The 18,400-nt window shown below is 57.3% G+C and overlaps 1 protein-coding gene across 1 annotated transcript in view; it reads right to left on the reverse strand.

Annotated features, from left to right (window-relative positions):
• Positions 1-3,446: 3,446 nt before the first annotated feature.
• AKAP7 (A-kinase anchoring protein 7) overlaps positions 3,447-18,400 on the reverse strand; it is a 142,824-nt gene continuing 127,870 nt past the window's right edge. The window contains exon 8 of the mRNA XM_054174024.1: positions 3,447-3,656. Coding sequence (XP_054029999.1) covers positions 3,454-3,656 — 203 coding nt within the window. The 3' untranslated portion in view covers positions 3,447-3,453. The remainder of the gene's footprint in view (positions 3,657-18,400) is intronic.

Here is an 18,400-nt window from a genome sequence, read left to right on the forward strand (position 1 = left end):
GGAGACAGAGGAGCAGTGCTGGAGCGCAGGGAGGAGTGTGCACAGAGCTGCTCCACCAGCACACTTCTGAGCCCAGCCACAACATCACTGCACAGCTGTCATCACCAGAGGCCATTTCAGATCCTGGGCCTGCTCCTGCCCTGCTGAACATCCAAAGTGTGAAATGCATTCAGTGTGAACCTTCCAGGCCTGTGGAGCAGACACTGGGAGCTAACTCCCAGCCCATCTCAGGCAGCAGAGGGGGGGATGGAGGGAACATGGTGAACCAAGGACAAACAGCACTGCTCTACACAAGTGGAAAGGGCAAACATTACCCCAAGGAACAGTGTTCTTTTCATGAGGAGTCTGAATTGCAGCATCCTGACTCCAGTGAAGGCAGGGAGAGCCTGCCAGGGAGAGCAGTGGAGCCTGAATTTCCTCCTGAAATGTAAACCCCTCTTGCAGTAGTGTAAACATCAGCAGGAGCCACCTGGCAGCACCCAGCCCAGGGGCTGAGTGCTGGTTAACAAAAGCCCCAAAACCACAGAGTGCCAGCCCAGGATGCTGGCACACAGCCTAAAGGCAGAGAACCACAAGAGGGGTTTTTGGTTTTGCTGTCAGATGTACATTAAAAAGGGCTCTCAAAGCCTCCAGTTGTGTAATAGTGGCAGGGCATGGCTTGGGAAGAGACCCAGGAGGAAGAGCTGGGCTAGCTGCAGCGCTCAAGGAAGGGCACAGTGCTTGCTCAGGGCTGTTTGCAACCAGTGTTGCTGCACTTTGGAGTCATGAGGTACACCTGCACGTCCCAGTGCTCCAGAGCAGGGCTGAGGAGTTGGCTGGACTTGGAATCGTGGAACTGGTTTGGTTGGAAAAGACCTTTGAGGTCTTTAAGGACCTTAAAAACTGAAGTGGTTTAGCCTGGAGAAGAGGAGGCTGAGAGGAGACCTCACTGCCCTCTACAGCTCCCTGAAAGGAGGCTGCAGTGAGGTGGGGGTTGGGCTCTTCTCCCTAGTCTCAGGTGGGAGAAGGAGAGGCAGTGGCCTGAAATTGTGCCAGGGGAGGGCTGGGTTGGAGAGGAGGAAAAATTTCTTTGCTACAGGATTGGTCAGGGATTGGCAGAGGCTGCCCAGGGAGGTGGTGGAGTCCCCATGGCTGGAGGTGTTCAAGAAAGGTGTGGGCATGGCACTTGGGGCCAGGGTTGGGTGGCCATGGTGGGGTTGGGTTGGTGTTGGACTGGGTGACCTCAGAGGCCTTTTCCAACCCAAACCATTCTGTGGCTCTGTGCTCAAGTCCAACCCATCACTGTGAAGCATCATCCTCAGCAGGGTTCCTCAGGAGCCCTCCACACCATTCAGTCAGAAAGGAGCCATTCCCTGGAGTCCTTGCTTTGCTTTCCACAGCCTGGTGAGATTTGGTCAGCACAGCCACTCACAGTCATGCCCTGGGAGCTTCAGAGCAAGCACAGCTTTCCCCTTCGCTGCTGGCCCTGTGCCTGGCTCTGAGCAGCTCTCTGCTGATGTTGGTGCGGGTCTCAGGCCTGGCCAGGAGCTCCTTGATCTGCTGCAGCCTGGAGAGCAGGGCCTGGGTCTCCCTCTGCAAAGCCTCCTGCACTGAGGCTGCTCTGTGGCTCTCTCCTAGAGGAAAGCAGCAAGGTCAGACCACTCACATCAGGCAACACAGCTGAGCATCATTCATGCAGAGATCAAGAGCTGGGGGCTGCTGGGGGCAGCCTTCAGTGCTCAGCCTCCTGCCTACACTGAGGTTAGCTTATAGAAAGGAACTTTTGTCACAGGAAATAGGCTCCCCCAGAGCAAATGGTACCCAGAGGTACGGCAGAGCAGCGTGGCAGGTGGAAGAGAGCCCCTGCCCTCTCACACCCTCTAACAGGAGCTGCCCCCACCCCCTGCACTGCCAATATTTAGCTTGCAGTTGCTTGCTGCTGGCCAGGCTGCAGCTGGGGCCTGCAGCCCTCCTGCCCTGCCAGGCCCTGGGCAGGTGGCATCATTCCTGCCAGGGCACAGCCTCCTCTGTGCCCACTCAGGACAGTCCCAAAGGCTCCTGCCACAGCACAGCCTCCTCTGTGCCCACTCAGGACAGTCCCAAAGGCTCCTTCCAGGGCACAGCCTCCTCTGTGCCCACTCAGGACAGTCCCAAAGGCTCCTGCCACAGCACAGCCTCCTCTGTGCCCACTCAGGACAGTCCCAAAGGCTCCTGCCACAGCACAGCCTCCTCTGTGCCCACTCAGGACAGTCCCAAAGGCTCCTTCCAGGGCACAGCCTCCTCTGTGCCCACTCAGGAAAGTCCCAAAGGCTCCTTCCAGGGCACAGCCTCCTCTGTGCCCACTCAGGAAAGTCCCAAAGGCTCCTTCCAGGGCACAGCCTCCTCTGTGCCCACTCAGGAAAGTCCCAAAGGCTCCTTCCAGGGCACAGCCTCCTCTGTGCCCACTCAGGACAGTCCCAAAGGCTCCTTCCAGGGCACAGCCTCCTCTGTGCCCACTCAGGAAAGTCCCAAAGGCTCCTTCCAGGGCACAGCCTCCTCTGTGCCCACTCAGGAAAGTCCCAAAGGCTCCTTCCAGGGCACAGCCTCCTCTGTGCCCACTCAGGACAGTCCCAAAGGCTCCTTCCAGGGCACAGCCTCCTCTGTGCCCACTCAGGACAGTCCCAAAGGCTCCTTCCAGGGCACAGCCTCCTCTGTGCCCACTCAGGACAGTCCCAAAGGCAAAAGCAAAGGGTCCAGGCTCTCTCCCCAGGGAAGGAAGGGCCTCCTGCTATCAAGTGGAGACTGCAGCCTCTGCTTCACTGTCCTCTCCTTCTTCCACTGCCCCAGCGCCCAGCAGGCTCCTCCCCAGTGCAGGCAGTGATCAAACCAGCAGGCAGCGTCCTCCAGGCAGAAGCAGCTCCTGCTGAGAGCCTGGCGAGCAGAGTGCCGCCAGCAGCGCTCAGCGGAGCTCGGCAGAGCTGGGACACGTCCTGCGGCGGCTCCGGACGGTGGCTCCGGGCTGCGGCGCCGGGCGGTGGCGGCTCCGGGCTGCGGTGGCTCCGGATGGTGGCTCCGGGCTGCGGCGGCTCCGGGCGGCGGCTCCGGGCTGCGGCGGCTCCGGGCGGCGGCTCCGGACGGTGGCTCCGGGCGGCGGCTCCGGGCTGCGGCGGCTCCGGGCTGCGGCGGCTCTGGGCGGCGGCTCCGGACGGTGGCTCCGGGCTGCGGCGGCTCCGGGCGGCGGCTCCGGGCTGCGGCGGCTCCGGGCGGCGGCTCCGGACGGTGGCTCCGGGCGGCGGCTCCGGGCTGCGGCGGCTCCGGGCTGCGGCGGCTCCGGGCGGCGGCTCCGGACGGTGGCTCCGGGCTGCGGCGGCTCCGGGCTGCGGCGGCTCCGGGCTGCGGCGGCTCTGGGCGGCGGCTCCGGACGGTGGCTCCGGGCTGCGGCTCCGGGCGGCGGCTCCGGGCGGGCTGTGCGCTCGCAGCCCCTCCGCTCGGCGCTCACTTGCTGCTGTCGGTGCCCTCCTCAGTCCTGCCGCCGCTCGCTGCCTCTTCGGCGCTCACGGGGCTGCCGTCAGGCTGCCTGCTCTTGCCCTGCGTTTCCTCCAGGTACTGCTGCACAGCCTTCAGCACCGCGCTCTCCACCAGCCGCTTGCTGAGGCTCAGCAGCTCCGCCTCGTCCGGCTCCGCCGCAGCCTTCTCACCTGCGGGGTCACAACAGACACGAGAGGGATTCACTGCCTGCGCAGGGAGCAGCCTCCAGCAGCCTGGAGAGGAGAAAGCTCCGGGGAGACCTGAGAGCAGCCTGCCAGTACCTGAAGGGGGCCACGGGGAGGATGGAGAGAGACTGTTCCCAAAGGCCTGCAGGGACAGCACCAGGGGCAATGGCTTCAGACTGGAGCAGAGAGATTGAGATTGGATGTGAGGCACAAGTTCTGCACCAGGAGGCTGCTGGAGCGCTGCTGGTTGCCCAGGGAGGTGGTTGGAGATATTCAAGGTGAGGCTGGACAGGGCTCTGGGCAGCCTGATCTAGTTGGGGATGTCCCTGCTGAGTGCAGGGGGTTGGACTGGGTGAGCTTTGGAGCTGCCTTCCAGCCTGGACCATGCTATGATTCTCCCAGGAGCCTCTGCCTCAGCTGGGGTTTCACTTGTTGGCTGCCTCCTCTTGGGTGCAAAACCAAAGCTGCCCCTCCTGGAGCTCTCCAGAGGCTGTCAGAAGCTGGGTGCAGTGTGCCAGACCGAACCATGCCCCTGCTTATGGTCGTTGTGATCCCCCAGTGAAAGGCACTGGCAGCACCCCCAGCACACCCCCAGCTCAGCAGAGCAGCTGTGCACAGCTCAGTTCCTCTGCCCAGCCTCCACCTGTGCCACCTGGGCAACACTTGGCACACAATGAACTCCAGAAGCAGTCTGAGACTCACCTGCCCCTGTGCTGTGATTTTGCTTCATCAGTCTGAGAATGGAATGGGATAGGATGGAATGGAATGGAATGGAATGGAATAGAATGGAATAGAATAGAATAGAATAGAATAGAATAGAATAGAATAGAATAGAATAGAATAGAATAGAATAGAATAGAATAGAATAGAATAGAATAGAATGGGATGGGATGGAATAGAATGGGATGGGATGGAATGGAATAGAATTTACCAGGTTGGAAGAGACCTTTGAGATCACTGAGTCCAACCTCTCGCCCAGCACCATCTGATCAACTCAACCATGGCACCAAGGGCCTCATCCAGGCTCTTCCTAAACACCTCCAGGGATTCTCCACCTGTTTATTCACTGCTTGTAGCCAGGAGCCCCCTGGGCAAACCAGCAAATACTCTAAGTGCAGGGCAGGGATCTTTTTTTCTCCCTAAAGGATACAGCCATGAAACCCAGGGACTGCCTCCCTGGCTCTCTTCTGACTGCAAGGGATGCCAAGTGCCAGCAGCCTGTTCCTAGATACCTGCTGACACAGGCTAGAAGCTGGACCTTCCCTGCTGTGAGGGCTCACACACAAGGCAAGCAGTGTGCACTGCATGCTGAGGATTCCCATAGCTCATGACATGCCTTTGGAAGTGCTGCTTTGCCATGGATCACCTTCCCAGAGAGCCACAGCAGCAGCATCCTCCCTTTATGAAGAGTGCAGGCCAGGAAGGGCAGAATTTACGGTGTGATGTGCACCAGTGAGCACCTGCAGCCCAGAGAGCCAAGCAGAGCCTGGGCTGCAGCAAGAGAAGTGTGGCCAGCAGGGCCAGGGAGGGGATTCTGCCCCTCTGCTCCACTCTGCTGAGACCACAGCTGCAGCTCTGGGGCCAGCTCTGGAGCCTCTGTGCCAGGAAGGCTCTGGAGGGGCTGGAAGGTGTCCAGAGAAGGGCCACGAGGAGGAGCAGAGGGCTGGAGCTGCTCTGCTGTGAGCACAGCCTGAGGGAGTTGGGGTTGTGCAGGCTGGAGAGGAGAAGGCTCCCAGGAGACCTCACTGTGGCCTTGCAGGATCTGCAGGGGGCTCCAAGAAAGCTGGGGAGGGACTTTTGAGGGTGTCAGGGAGGGATAGGACTGGGGGGGATGGAGCAAAACTCGAAGTGGGGAGATTGAGATTGGCTGCGAGGAAGAAGTTGTTCCCCAGGAGGGTGGTGAGAGCCTGGCACAGGCTGCCCAGGGAGGTGGTGGCAGCCTCCTGCCTGGAGGTGTTTGCAGCCAGGCTGGAGGTGGCTGTGAGCAACCTGCTGCAGTGTGAGGTGTCCCTGCCCATGGCAGGGGGTTGGGACTGGCTGAGCTCCCTTCCAACCCTGACAATTCTATGTGATTCTAAGACAGAAGAGACCAGAAGAAGGCTCCCAGGAGACCTCATTGTGGCCTCTCAGGATCTGCAGGGGGCTCCAAGAAAGCTGGGGAGGGACTTGTGAGGCTGTCAGGGAGGGATAGGACTGGGGGGGTGTAAGAGTCTACTCCTGGTGTGAGTCAACAAAGATAAAATCCTTGCTGCTTGCCCAGACAGTACCAATCCTGGATGCAAATCACCTTGTGATTGCATCGTGATAACACTGGACTGCAGCTGGCCTACAACAATGACCCAAGGACCCAGCCAGCACAAGATCATTCCTAGCTATCAGATACCCCCAGGAAGGGAGGGTGATGAGTCAATGGACTCTCCACCTGTCTCCTGATGTGTGATAAGTGGGTAGGCAGGGAGATGGAGAGGAAGGAGGCGGAGGCCCCCCCCTTCCATCCAGACCACTGTCCAAACTCACATGAATACACAGAAAGACTTCCTGGGGAACGATATCTGGATACTTATGATTTCCTGGCTCCTGAATTCCTGAGGGACAATGCCTGGACACATACCTAAGGACTAAAAACTATAAAAGACTTGACCACTACTGGCTCAGGGGGAAGAAAACCGCAGGGGAAGAAACCGCAATGGAGGGAAGAAAAACGCAGAGAGAAAAAGGCTGAAGGAGGAGCATGCCGCTGAGGAGGAAGGAAGCAGACTGAACCCTCTCTCCATGTCCTCTACTCATGGAGCTGACCCACGCTGCCCAGAGGGACCTCATCTATTCTCCAGCCAAAGCCTCAGCACCCTTTCTCTACAGACCCAGGCTGCCCAGAGGGATCACATCGCATCTCCAGCCAAAGCCTCAGCACAAACCCAGCACCTCATGCAGCACCTTGCCTCCACAGACTCAAAGTGTCTTGGGCTGGGTGAGGGGTGTGGTAATATAACTCCTTTCCTCTTCTCTCTCTCCCTCTCTATCTTCTCCCTCTCCCCTTCTTATTTCCATTTTCTCTATGTAATCAATAGCCTGGCTGTTGATATTTTGGCCTCGTTTGTGCCTATTCATTTCACAACATGGGAATATTCAAAAGAATTCAGTCTCCTTCCCTCTCTGGACCGAGACAGGGGGATGGAGCAGAACTAGAAATGGGGAGATTGAGCTTGGCTGTGAGGAAGAAGTTGTTGCCCAGGAGGGTGGTGAGAGCCTGGCACAGGCTGCCCAGGGAGGTGGTGGCAGCCTCCTGCCTGGAGGTGTTTGCAGCCAGGCTGGAGGTGGCTGTGAGCAACCTGCTGCAGTGTGAGGTGTCCCTGCCCATGGCAGGGGGTTGGGACTGGCTGAGCCTTGAGGCCCCTTCCAGCCCTGACCATTCAGTGGTTCTATGATTCCCACTGGCCAGGCACTTTCCTGCTTTCCAGCCTCTTGCTCTGGGTACAGAGCTGTTTCTCTCCAGCTGTATTTACAAGGCCACACTGCCAGTGTCCTCCTCTGGAGCCAGCATTCTGCATCCAGGAAGAATTAGAGGCTGCTTTAGTCACACACAGCTGCTGAAAGAGGCAGCATTGTGTGCTCTCAGCACACAGCTCTGCTTGCTCAATTACCTACATTTGCTCCTTTTCAGGGATGTAAATTTATGCAGGTTGCCAGCACATATAGATTATGGTTCTGAAAGGCTTCTGGGGGATTGCAGAGCCTGGGAGGGAGTTCACTGCTAAATCACAGCTCATACAGGGCTGCAGCAGGGAGACAGGGGTGAAAAACCTCCTCATTTGCAGAGGCAGGGTCTTCACTACCTGAAGGGCTCCAGGAGAGCTGGGGAGGGACTTCTGGCAAGGGCTGGGAGTGCCAGGATGAGGAACAATGGCTTTGAGCTGGCAGAGGGGAGACTGAGATGGAGATGAGGAAGGAATTCTTGAGAGTGAGGCTGGGGAGAGCCTGGCACAGGCTGCCCAGGGAGGCTGTGGCTGCCTCCTGCCTGGAGGTGCTCAGGGCCAGGCTGGATGAGGCCTGAGCAAGCTGTGCTGGTGGGAGGTGTCCTGTGACTGGATGCTCTGGAAGGCCCCTTCCAGCCCAGGCCATTCTGGGCTCCAGAGCAGGAGACTCATAACAGCAACAGGGACCCCAGCCCTGTGCTGCACCTCATCTGGCCCACAGCTCACCAAGTTAGCACAGGAAGCCTGGAATGCTTTGGGTTGGAAGAGACCTTGAGGATCATCCAGTCCCAACCCCTGCCATGGGCAGGGACACCTCACACCAGCCCAGGATGCTCAGGGCCTCATCCAGCCTGGCCTTGAACACCTCCAGGCAGGAGGCAGCCACAGCCTCCCTGGGCAGCCTGTGCCAGAGTCTCACCACCCTCACTGCCAAGAATTCCTTCCTCATCTCCAGTCTCAATCTCTTCTCTCCCAGCTCAAAGCCATTGTTCCTCATCCTGGCACTCCCAGCCCTTGTCCAGAGTCCCTCCCCAGCTCTCCTGGAGCCCTTCAGGTCCTGGCAGGCTGCTCTGAGGTCTCCCTGGAGCCTTTTCTTCTCCAGGCTGAACAGCCCCAACTCTCTCAGCCTGTCCCCAAGAACCCTGGCTGAAGCCTATCCTCTAACTCACTTCCAAGAGGGACTTAATTCAGGCTCTTATCTCTCAGGAGACCTAAAATATAAATGAGCAGCAGCTCCCCTGAGCTCTTCTGAAGGGATCCCACATGCTCCCTGGAAGCAGCCCTTCAGTGCTGTGTGATTCCAAACGTCCTTGGCTCTTACTCAGGATGCCTGACACCATTTGCTGGCTGGCCTGGCCTGGCTGTTCACTGGTTTGCAGCTGGAGGGTTTCTCATTGCTGAGAATTGCTCCTAAGTCACACCAGAGGCTGCTCACACAGCTCTGGTGAGCTGTCCACACAACCCTGCACACCCCGTGGACACTGTGGCCCTCACTCAGCCACTGCAGCACTTCACCCTGAGGTGCTCACTGTGCACAACAGGGACACTGCAGGTCAGGGACACTGCAGGTCAGGGACAGAGCCCCCAGACAGCACAGGACAGTGGTGATTGTATTTCCTGAGGCTGTAATGAGGCCTGGGACACAGCTCTGGAGAGGAGCAGCTGAGGGGGCTGGGGGTGTTCAGTCTGGAGAAGAGGAGGCTGAGGGAGACCTCCTTGCTCTCTGCAGCTCCCTGAGAGGAGGCTGGAGCCAGGTGGGGTTGGGCTCTTCCCACATGCAACAAGGGACAGGAGGAGAGGAAACAGCCTCAAGCTGTGCCAGGGGAGGTTCAGGTTGGAGATTAGGAACAGACTACAGGCTGGGGTCAGAGTGGCTGAGAGCTACCAAACAGAAAGGGACCTGGGGGTGCTGACTGACAGCCACCTAAACATGAGCCTGCAGTGTGCCCAGGGGGCCAAGAAGGCCAAGGGCATCCTGGCCTGCATCAGGAAGAGTGTGGCCAGCAGGAGCAGGGAAGTCCTTGTGCCCTGTGCTCAGCACTGCTTAGGCCACACCTTGAGTCCTGTGTCCAGTTCTGGGCTCCTCAGGTCAAGAAGGACATTGAGAGACTTGAAGGTGTCCAGAGAAGGGCAAGGAGGCTGTGGAGGGGTCTGGAGCACAGCCCTGTGAGGAGAGGCTGAGGGAGCTGGGGTTGCTTAGCCTGCAGAAGAGGAGGCTCAGGGGAGACCTTCTTGCTCTCTCCAACTCCCTGAAGGGTGGTGGAGTCCCCATCCCTGGAGGTGTTCAAGAGGGGATTGGATGTGGCACTTGGTGCCATGGTTTAGTCATCAGGTCTGTGGTGACAGCTTGGATTTGATGATCTTTGAGGTCTCCTCCAACCTCAGTGATTCTGTGACTCTGCAATCTCCCCCCAGCAAGGGCTCTCAGGCCCTGTCCCAGGCTGCCCAGGGAGGTGCTGCATCCCTGGAGGGGTTTCAGAGCTGCATGGATGTGGTGCTGAGGGCTGTGGGGTAGTAGCAGTGGCTCAGCAGCAGGGCTGGGGCTGTGAGCTCTGGGGGAGAGCTTGGGCTTGGTGATCTCAAAGGCCTTTCCCAACCTCCACAGCTGTGTGGTTCTATGATTCTGGGTCCTGTTTGTCTCTCCATGCTGCATCTGCTGCTTGTCTGCTGCTTGGATGCATAGAATCCCTTTGCAGCAGGCAAATGCTTCTTTGTCTGGGGTGCTACAGGAGCTATCAGAAGGTTGGTAAAAGAAACAGCTCTGGCTTCAAAGGGAGGTTTACAAACCCAGAGCTGCTTTGTCTGCAAGCCCTGCAAAGGGCACAGAGGCTCCATGGGCTCTGTAGCTGCAGCTCTGCTCTGCCTCCACTTCTGTGCCAGTGAATGAGAACCTGCCACTGCCTCTTGCTGTGTGTGCCTCCCCAGAAACATGACACAAACACCTCTTTTCGTCTGGCTCATCCCAGAGTTCTCTTCTGTGAGTTTCTCCAGATGCAAACAAATTCCTGTCTGTGACTGCACCTCAATGCATCCCTGCTAAGCAGAGCCCCAGCTTCCTGCAGCTGAAGCAGGGCTGCTGTCCTCAGGTGACCACCACAGCTCACAAAAGGGAACCACCAACTGCACAGAATCAGAGTGGCTTTGCTTGGAAAACACCTCCAAGGTCATCCAGTGCCACATCAACCCAGCACCACCAGAGCTAGGAAACCCTGGCCCCAGGTGCCATGGCCACACCTCCAGGCATGGGGACTCCACCAGCTCCCTGGGCAGCCTCTGCCAGGCCCTGACCACTCCTGCAGCACAGAAATTGTTCCTCATCTCCGGCCTAACCCTCCCCTGGCACGATTTCAGGCCAGACAAAAGGAGCTTTATGTCCCCACAGCACACTGCTGGCAGTTATTGATAGGAGCTGGATCCCTGCAGCCAAGTCCCAGTCTGGAATAGAATAGAACAGAATCACAGAATCAACCAGGTTGGGAAAGCCCTCAGAGATCATCAAGTCCAAGCTGTCACCCAGCACCTCCTGACTGCTAGACCATGGCTCCAAGTGCCACATCCAATCCCCTCCTGAACCCCTCCAGGGATGGGGACTCCACCACCTCCCTGGGCAGCACATCCCAGTGGCCAACAACTTCCCCAGTGGGAAGAACTTTCTCCTCACACAGTGGATTCACTCTCACTGCTGTCTCCCTGCTGGCCCAGGTCTGCTCCCCAAGGCTACACTCCTCTGCACTTCACAGGACCATGATCTGCATCCTGAAATGCTGCACTGGAGCAAAGAGCACTTTGTGGTTCTGGGGCTGTGATTTCCTGATCCTGTCTGGATTTAGAGGCAGCTGTAGAGGCCATGTGGATAGCTCAGGTTTGCAGAGAGGAAGGAGAGTCACTTGGATCCCAGTCCTGCACACACTGCTGCTCCATCTTTGGGGAGAAGTGTGGCTGAAGGAGCCAGCAGTGGATCCCTTTCAGAGAAAAACAGCCTGGAGAAGAGGAGGCTCAGGGGAGACCTTCTTGCTCTCTGCAACTCCCTGAAGGGAGGTTGGAGCCAGGTGGGGGTTGGGCTCTTCTGCCAGGCAGCCAGCACCAGAACAAGAGGACACAGTCTCAAGCTGTGCCAGGGGAGGTTTAGGCTGGAGGTGAGGAGAAAGTTCTTCCCAGCAAGAGGAATTGGCCACTGGGATGTGCTGCCCAGGGAGGACTTGATGATCCCCAGGAGAGCTGGGGAGAGACTTTTGGCAAGGACTGGGAGTGAAAGGACAAGGGACAGTGGCTTTGAGCTGGGAGAGGGGAGACTGAGACTGCAGATGAGGAAGGAATTCTTGGCAGTGAGGCTGGTGAGAGACTGGAACAGGATGCCCAGGGAAGCTGTGGATGCTCCCTCCCTGGCCTTGAGCAGCCTGGGCTGGTGGGAGGTGTCCCTGCCCATGGCAGGGGCTTGGAACTGGATGAGCTTTAAGGTCCCTTCCAACCCAACCCATTCTCTGATTCTAGGAGACCAACTTGTTGAACACTTCCTTTGCTGAGGACTTCCAGCTGAATTTGGCATGAGCACACCTAGAGCATGAGAGCTGACCCAGCCCTGTCCCCCCTGCAGAGACACTGAGCCCACAGCCCACAGCAAACTGGATACCAAGCTGTCATCAGGCACCAGCCCAGCAGCTTCCCATCCCTGCAACGCCTGTGAAGGAGGCAGCACAGCCCTGGCCATGCTTGTGAAGCAAGGAGCAGAAGCAGCAGCACATGCTCATAGCTGGCCAACAGGAGAAGCAGGGAGAGGGAACACAGCTCTGAGCACTGCCTGGTTAGAAGGTCCTTGCATGACATGCCTGAGTGGTCCCTAAGGAACTGGCACAACTAAGGCACTCAAGGCATGATGGTGATGACATTGCTGTTGGGAGCTTTCCACCTGAGGTCAAGCAGCTTGTGCTGTCTCACTCTCCTCTTGGCACCCTAACAAACTCCCCTAGCTGTAGGTGTGCTGCTCTGGAAACAGCCCAGGCACTCCCAGGCAGAGTGGCAGGGGCTGGAAGGGACCTCCAGGGATCACCCAGTCCAGGTCACACAGGAACATGTCCAGATGGGTCTTGCAGTGACAGGAGAGGGGCAATGGCTGGGAGCTGGGAGAGGGGAGATGGAGACTGGAGATGAGGAAGGAATTCTTGGCAGTGCGGGAGGTGAGACCCTGGCAGAGGTCGCCCAGGGAGGCTGTGGATGTCCCTCCCTGGAGGTGTTCAGCCCCTGGCTGATGTTAGGTGTTGCTGCTGAGCAGCCTGGGCTGGAGTCAGGTGCCCCTGCCCGTGTCAGGGGGGTTGGAACTGGATGATCTCTGAGCCTCCTTCCATCTGAAGCCCTTCTGTGGTTCCAGGAAACCTGCTCTTCCTCCTACGAGCTCTGAGGGATAGGATGCCACAGGCAGCAGCCTTGCAAGCAAGCAGGCAAACAGAGGCAGCCAAGACTGCACTCCTGGCACATGGGGAGCTCTGCTACACATCTTGGGTTAGTTTTCCTATTAACAGAGACCTGCTGGCAGAGCAATTTCCTGACTCACTCAGTGCAGTTTAATGCTTGAGCTTAATGAACTTATAAGCAGGAAACAAAGATAAGAGAATGGCTGAGGGTAAGAAGCTGGCTTAGAAAGCTGTGAGCTTGACTCATTTCCTCACCCATACCCAGGTGGGAAAGCAGCAAAGGAGGCTCTGCATGGCCACAGGAACACCCATGTGCATGCTGGTAATGGGAGAGCCAGAACACCCAGGCAGGCTGTGACAGCAAACAGAAAGGCAGAACAACTCACCCTCCTTCACCCTCCCCAGCACTGCCTGCTGCCAGCAGCTCACAGCAAAGGGCTGTCTGGGCTGGGAGGGTGAGGGGGAGAGCAGGAGAGCTCCTCCTGCCCCTGGGATGCAGCCAAGGGGGAGCATCCTGCTGAGTTCAGAGCCCAAGAGAGAGCCCTGCCCAGCTGCCCAGGATAGCTGAGCTCTGCACGGGGCACACCAGGGAGTCTCTCATCTTCAGTGGTCCTCCAGAGGTCAAACTGAGAAGTAAGGCAGTAGGGGAGACAGCCTGGCTTGTTCCCCACCACCCACAGAAGGTGCTGGGTGGTCCTGAAGGCAGAACCCCCCCTGCTAGGTCACTAGGCTGAGAGGTGTAGGCAGGTAACCAGCACAGGACACAGACCTGAACGGCCACAGCCCAAACATGCTGCCTGCTGCTGACCAACCAACCCCAAAGAATCACATGTGTGCTCACTGCTGGCCCCTAACCTCCTCATGTTAGAGTCATGGAGTCATGGAATTGTCAGGGCTGGAAGGGAGCTCAAGGCTCAGCCAGTGCCAACCCCCTGCCATGGGCAGGGACACCTCACACCACAGCAGGTTGCTCACAGCCACCTCCAGCCTGGCTGCAAACACCTCCAGGCAGGAGGCTGCCACCACCTCCCTGGGCAGCCTGTGCCAGGCTCTCACCACCCTCCTGGGGAACAACTTCTTCCTCACAGCCAATCTCAATCTCCCCATTTCTAGTTCTGCTCCATCCCCCCCAGTCCTATCCCTCCCTGACACCCTCACAAGTCCCTCCCCAGCTTTCTTGGAGCCCCCTGCAGATCCTGCAAGGCCACAATGAGGTCTCCTGGGAGCCTTCTCCTCTCCAGCCTGCACAACCCCAACTCCCTCAGGCTGTGCTCACAGCAGAGCAGCTCCAGCCCTCTGCTCCTCCTCTGCTCCTCCTGTTCTTTGTGAACTTCAGTTTCACTTCTTTAGGCTTCATCTGTTCCTGTACAGCTTCCAATGGGTGCTTGCTGGGCTGAGACTTCTTCATGCCAAGCAGACTTGAGGGAGGAATCTTTCTGGGACTAAGACATTCCAGAAGCTAAACAAGTGTTAGGAACTGAATCCTGACAGGCTGGTTCAGTGCTGTTGCTTCTCCTGCCCTCAGAAAGACTCCACACAAACTCCTGCTGTCAGACAGGCTCTCACAGAGGATGTGTCTGTCCCCAGGGAATGAAGGTGGAGACATTTGTAAAGGATGGAGAGAAAAATCCAAGTTTAATCAGCATGGCTTTTCACAGGGTTGGTTGGGTTGGAAAACACCTCTGGGATCACCCAGCCCAGCCAGCAACCCAACCCCCCCATGGCCACCCAACCCTGGCCCCAAGTGCCATGGCCACAGCTTGCTGGAACACCTCCAGGCATGGGGACTCCACCACCCCCCTGGGCAGCCTCTGCCAGTCCCTGACCACTCTTGCAGCAAACAAATTTGTCCTCCTCTCCAACCTAAGCCTCCCCTGGCACAATTTCAGGCCATGTCCTCTCCTCCTATCACCTGAGACTAGGGAGCAGAGCCCAACCCCCAGCTGGCTCCAGCCTCCTCTCAGGGAGCTGCAGAGAGCAAGGAGGTCTCCCCCAGCCTCCTCTGCTCCACACCAAACACCCCCAAGCTCCCTCAGCTGCTCCTCCCCAGCCCTGCTCTCCAGACCCTTCCCCAGCTCTGTTACCCTTCTCTGGACCTGCTCCAGCTCCTCAAAGTCCTTCTGGGAGTGAGAGGCCCAGAGCTGAGGCCAGCAGTCACGGTGTGACCTCCCCAGTGCCCAGGCCAGGAGCACCACCACTGCCCTGCTCCTGCTGACTAGGTCAGGATGCTGGTGGCCTTCCTGGGGACCTGGGCACAGTGCTGGCTCCTGTTCAGAGGGCTCAGCTGCAGGAATACAAGACCTGAAACACAGCTGCACACTGCTTGGACTGCAAAGCTGAAAGTTTGCCCCACCCCCCAGTTCAGATGTAAGTAAAACTGCAGCTGAAGAGGGCACCCAAAGCAGTCCCTCAGACATGGTGCTAAGGTCCAATTTTTATCACAAAGTGACTTCTGCAGGATGCTTTTAAGAGCTCTGTAATTACACTTAATGACAGTCTAAAGCTAATGGAAGAAGGTGAGAGCCACCTCTTTTGGCAGGAGCCCTACACAGGTTTGGCCCAGCACTGTAAGTGTACCTGAGGCACTCCACACAGCGGGGTGCAGCTGTCCCCAGAGACTCAGCCCCCTGCAGCAGGCTCCTGGCTACATCACTGGAACAGGTCTGTACACTGCTGTGCCCTGGAGAGGCCACACCGGAGCCAGCTCTGGGCTCCCCAGGTCAGGAGGCACAGGGAACTGCTGGAGAGAGTCCAGGGGAGGCCATGAGGATGCTGAAGGGCCTGGAACAGCTGTGTGAGGAGGAGAGGCTGAGAGCCCTGGGGGTGTTGAGCCTGGAGAGGAGAAGGCTGAGAGGGATCTGATCAATCATAGAAGCATATCATAGAATCAATAAGGTTGGAAGAGACCTCAGAGATCATCAAGTCCAACCTGTCACCCAGCACCATCTGATCAACTCAACCATGGCACCAAGGGCTTCGTCCAGGCTCCTCTTAAACACCTCCAGGGATGGGGACTCCTGGGGATCCTCTGGGCAGCACATTCCAGTGGCCAATTCCTCTTGCTGGGAAGAACTTTCTCCTCACCTCCAGCCTCAACCTCCCCTGGCACAGCTTGAGACTGTGTCCTCTTGTTCTGCTGCTGGGGGCCTGGGAGAAGAGACCAAGCCCAGCTGGCTACAGCCTCCCTTCAGGGAGTTGCAGAGAGCAAGAAGGTCTCCCCTGAGCCTCCTCTTCTGCAGGCTAAGCAACCCCAGCTCCCTCAGCCTCTCCTCACAGGGCTTGTGCTTGAGGCCTCTCCCCAGCCTCCTTGCCCTTCTCTATCAATATCTGAGGGGTGGGGGGCAGGCAGGGGCCAGGCTCTGGGCAGTGGTGTCCTGGGACAGGACAAGAGGCAATGGACACAAACTGGAACCCAGGAGGTTCCACCTCAACAGGAGGAGAAACTTCTTTGGTGTGAGGCTGCTGAGCCCTGGAGCAGGCTGCCCAGAGAGGCTGTGGAGTCTCCTGCTCTGGAGCCTTTCCAGCCCCACCTGGATGTGTTCTGTGTGCCCTGCCCTGGGTGCCCTGCTCTGGCAGGGGCTTGGACTGGGTGATCTCTGGAGGTCCCTTCCAGCCTCTACCATTCTATGATCTAAACTTTAGTCTTTAAGCTGGAGGAAGAATGAGGAAAATGTGAGTTGAAAATGAGAGGGGATGAAGACACAAAGCTGAAGCTCCACAGGAGCTCCCTTCCAAGCCCTTCCATTCCATGATCCTATGACCTTCCCACAAAGCCACCTGCAGGTATCTGAGCACAGGAGCAGTACTGCTGCTGGCTTTTGTTTCATGGCTCAAGCCTGAAGAATGTGATCAGGTGGGAACAGCTCTGGGGAAATGAACTCAGAACCCCAAAGTCAATGTCAATGTCAGTTAAGAAAATGAATCCCTCAGCACTGGAGGCATTTCCTCTCCTGAGCCCCTCGATCCAGGCTGCATCCTGCCTCAGGGAATGGACTTAGTGCTATGCTTTCTCCCCTCCCTTTTGTTTGCCACACAGCCTCCACTTTCCACGTGGGGATGGGAAAGCCAGAACTGGATGTGGTGAGCTGCAGCTGAATGAATGTCCTCTGCTCCACCATGCACAGCTTCATGAAAGGGCTGGGCAGATGACTTTTGTTTCTCACACTTCAGATCATCAGTTCATAAAAGTATTGACCTCTCCTTAAATGCTGACTCTGAGCCCATAAAACTACTACTCAGGGTCCTCTCCAGGCCAGCTCTTCACCTGCAGTCTCTCTCCTGAGGCCCTGATACATTGATGGGAGCAGTGAATTCTGCTCTCCTGAGACCCCACCTGCAGCACTGCATCCAGCTCTGGGCCCCCAGCATAAGAGGGCCACAAGGATGATCAGAGGGCTGAGAACCTCCCCTGTGGGGACAGGCTGAGCAAGTTGGGGCTGTTCAGCTTGGGGAAGAGAAGGCTCCAGGGAGGCCTTGGAGCAGCCTTCCAGTACCTGAAGGGCTCCAGGAGAGCTGGGGAGGGACTTTGGACAAGGGCTGGGAGTGCCAGGATGAGGAACAATGGCTTTGAGCTGGGAGAGGGGAGATTGAGACTGGAGATGAGGACACAGTCTCAAGCTGTGCCAGGGGAGGAGAAAGTTCTTCCCAGAGAAAGCTGCTAGCCACTGGAATGTGCAGCCCAGGGAGGTGGTGGAGTCCCCATCCCTGGAGGTGTTCAAGAGGGGATTGGATGTGGCACTTAGAGCCATGGTTTAGTCCTGAGGTCTGTGGTGACAGCTTGGACTCGATGATCTGTGAGGTCTCTTCCAACCTTGGTGATACTGTGATTCTGTGATGAGGAAGGAATTCTTTCCAGTGAGGGTGCTGAGACACTGGCACAGGTTGCCCTGGAAGGCTGTGGCTGCCTCCTCCCTGGAGGTGTTCAGGGCCAGTCTGGATGAGGCCTTGAGCAGCCTGTGCTGGTGGGAGGTGTCCCTGCCCATGGCAGGGGAGCCTGGAGTAGATGATCTCTAATGCCCCTTCCAACCTAAACCATTCTATGATTGCATGATTCTGTGGCATGAAGACAATGAAAGACTATTAGAGGACACTCATGTTCACAGAATCACAGAGCTGTCAGGGCTGGAAGGGAGCTCAAGGCTCAGCCAGCCCCAACCCCCTGCCATGGGCAGGGACACCTCACACTGCAGCAGGTTGCTCACAGCCACCTCCAGCCTGGCTGCAAACACCTCCAGGCAGGAGGCTGCCACCACCTCCCTGGGCAGCCTGTGCCAGGCTCTCACCACCCTCCTGGGGAACAACTTCTTCCTCACAGCCAATCTCAATCTCCCCATTCCTAGTCCTGCTCCATCCCCCCAGCCCTACCACTACCCATCCTATTTTCCCTGTGTATCTGAAGCTGATGAACAAGCACCTAGTAACCAAAATTAACACTCTTGAGTATGCTTCACCACTAGAAACCAAGAATCCTTGGGCCTGCTGATCAGTTTAAACCCCTGGGCCTTACTTTCCCCTCCCTCCTATGCCAAATATCAAGCAGTTGTAAGAGCATTTTCTTTGTGGATAAAAGGCACAACTCCTTAAGAACACAACCAACATTTCCCCACCCAGCCCCACACTTCCTTCAGGCCAGTAATTCCCTGCAGCTCTCCTGCTGCCCTTCAGCCACACAAAGCCTCCCTCTTTCTCTTCCCCCATATTTCTACTTCCTCAAATTCAGTGACTCAAAGCCTGTTTTAGCAGCACTTGGGTGAAATCAAGCCAGAAAAACAATGTCTGCAGTGCCAAGAGCTGAGCAATTCCTCACACCTTTCACCAGCTTACACCCTGCAGCACAACAGGCTCCTCA

The sequence above is a fragment of the Dryobates pubescens genome, chromosome 28, assembly GCF_014839835.1.
Source record: "Dryobates pubescens isolate bDryPub1 chromosome 28, bDryPub1.pri, whole genome shotgun sequence".
Lineage (NCBI taxonomy): Eukaryota > Metazoa > Chordata > Aves > Piciformes > Picidae > Dryobates > Dryobates pubescens.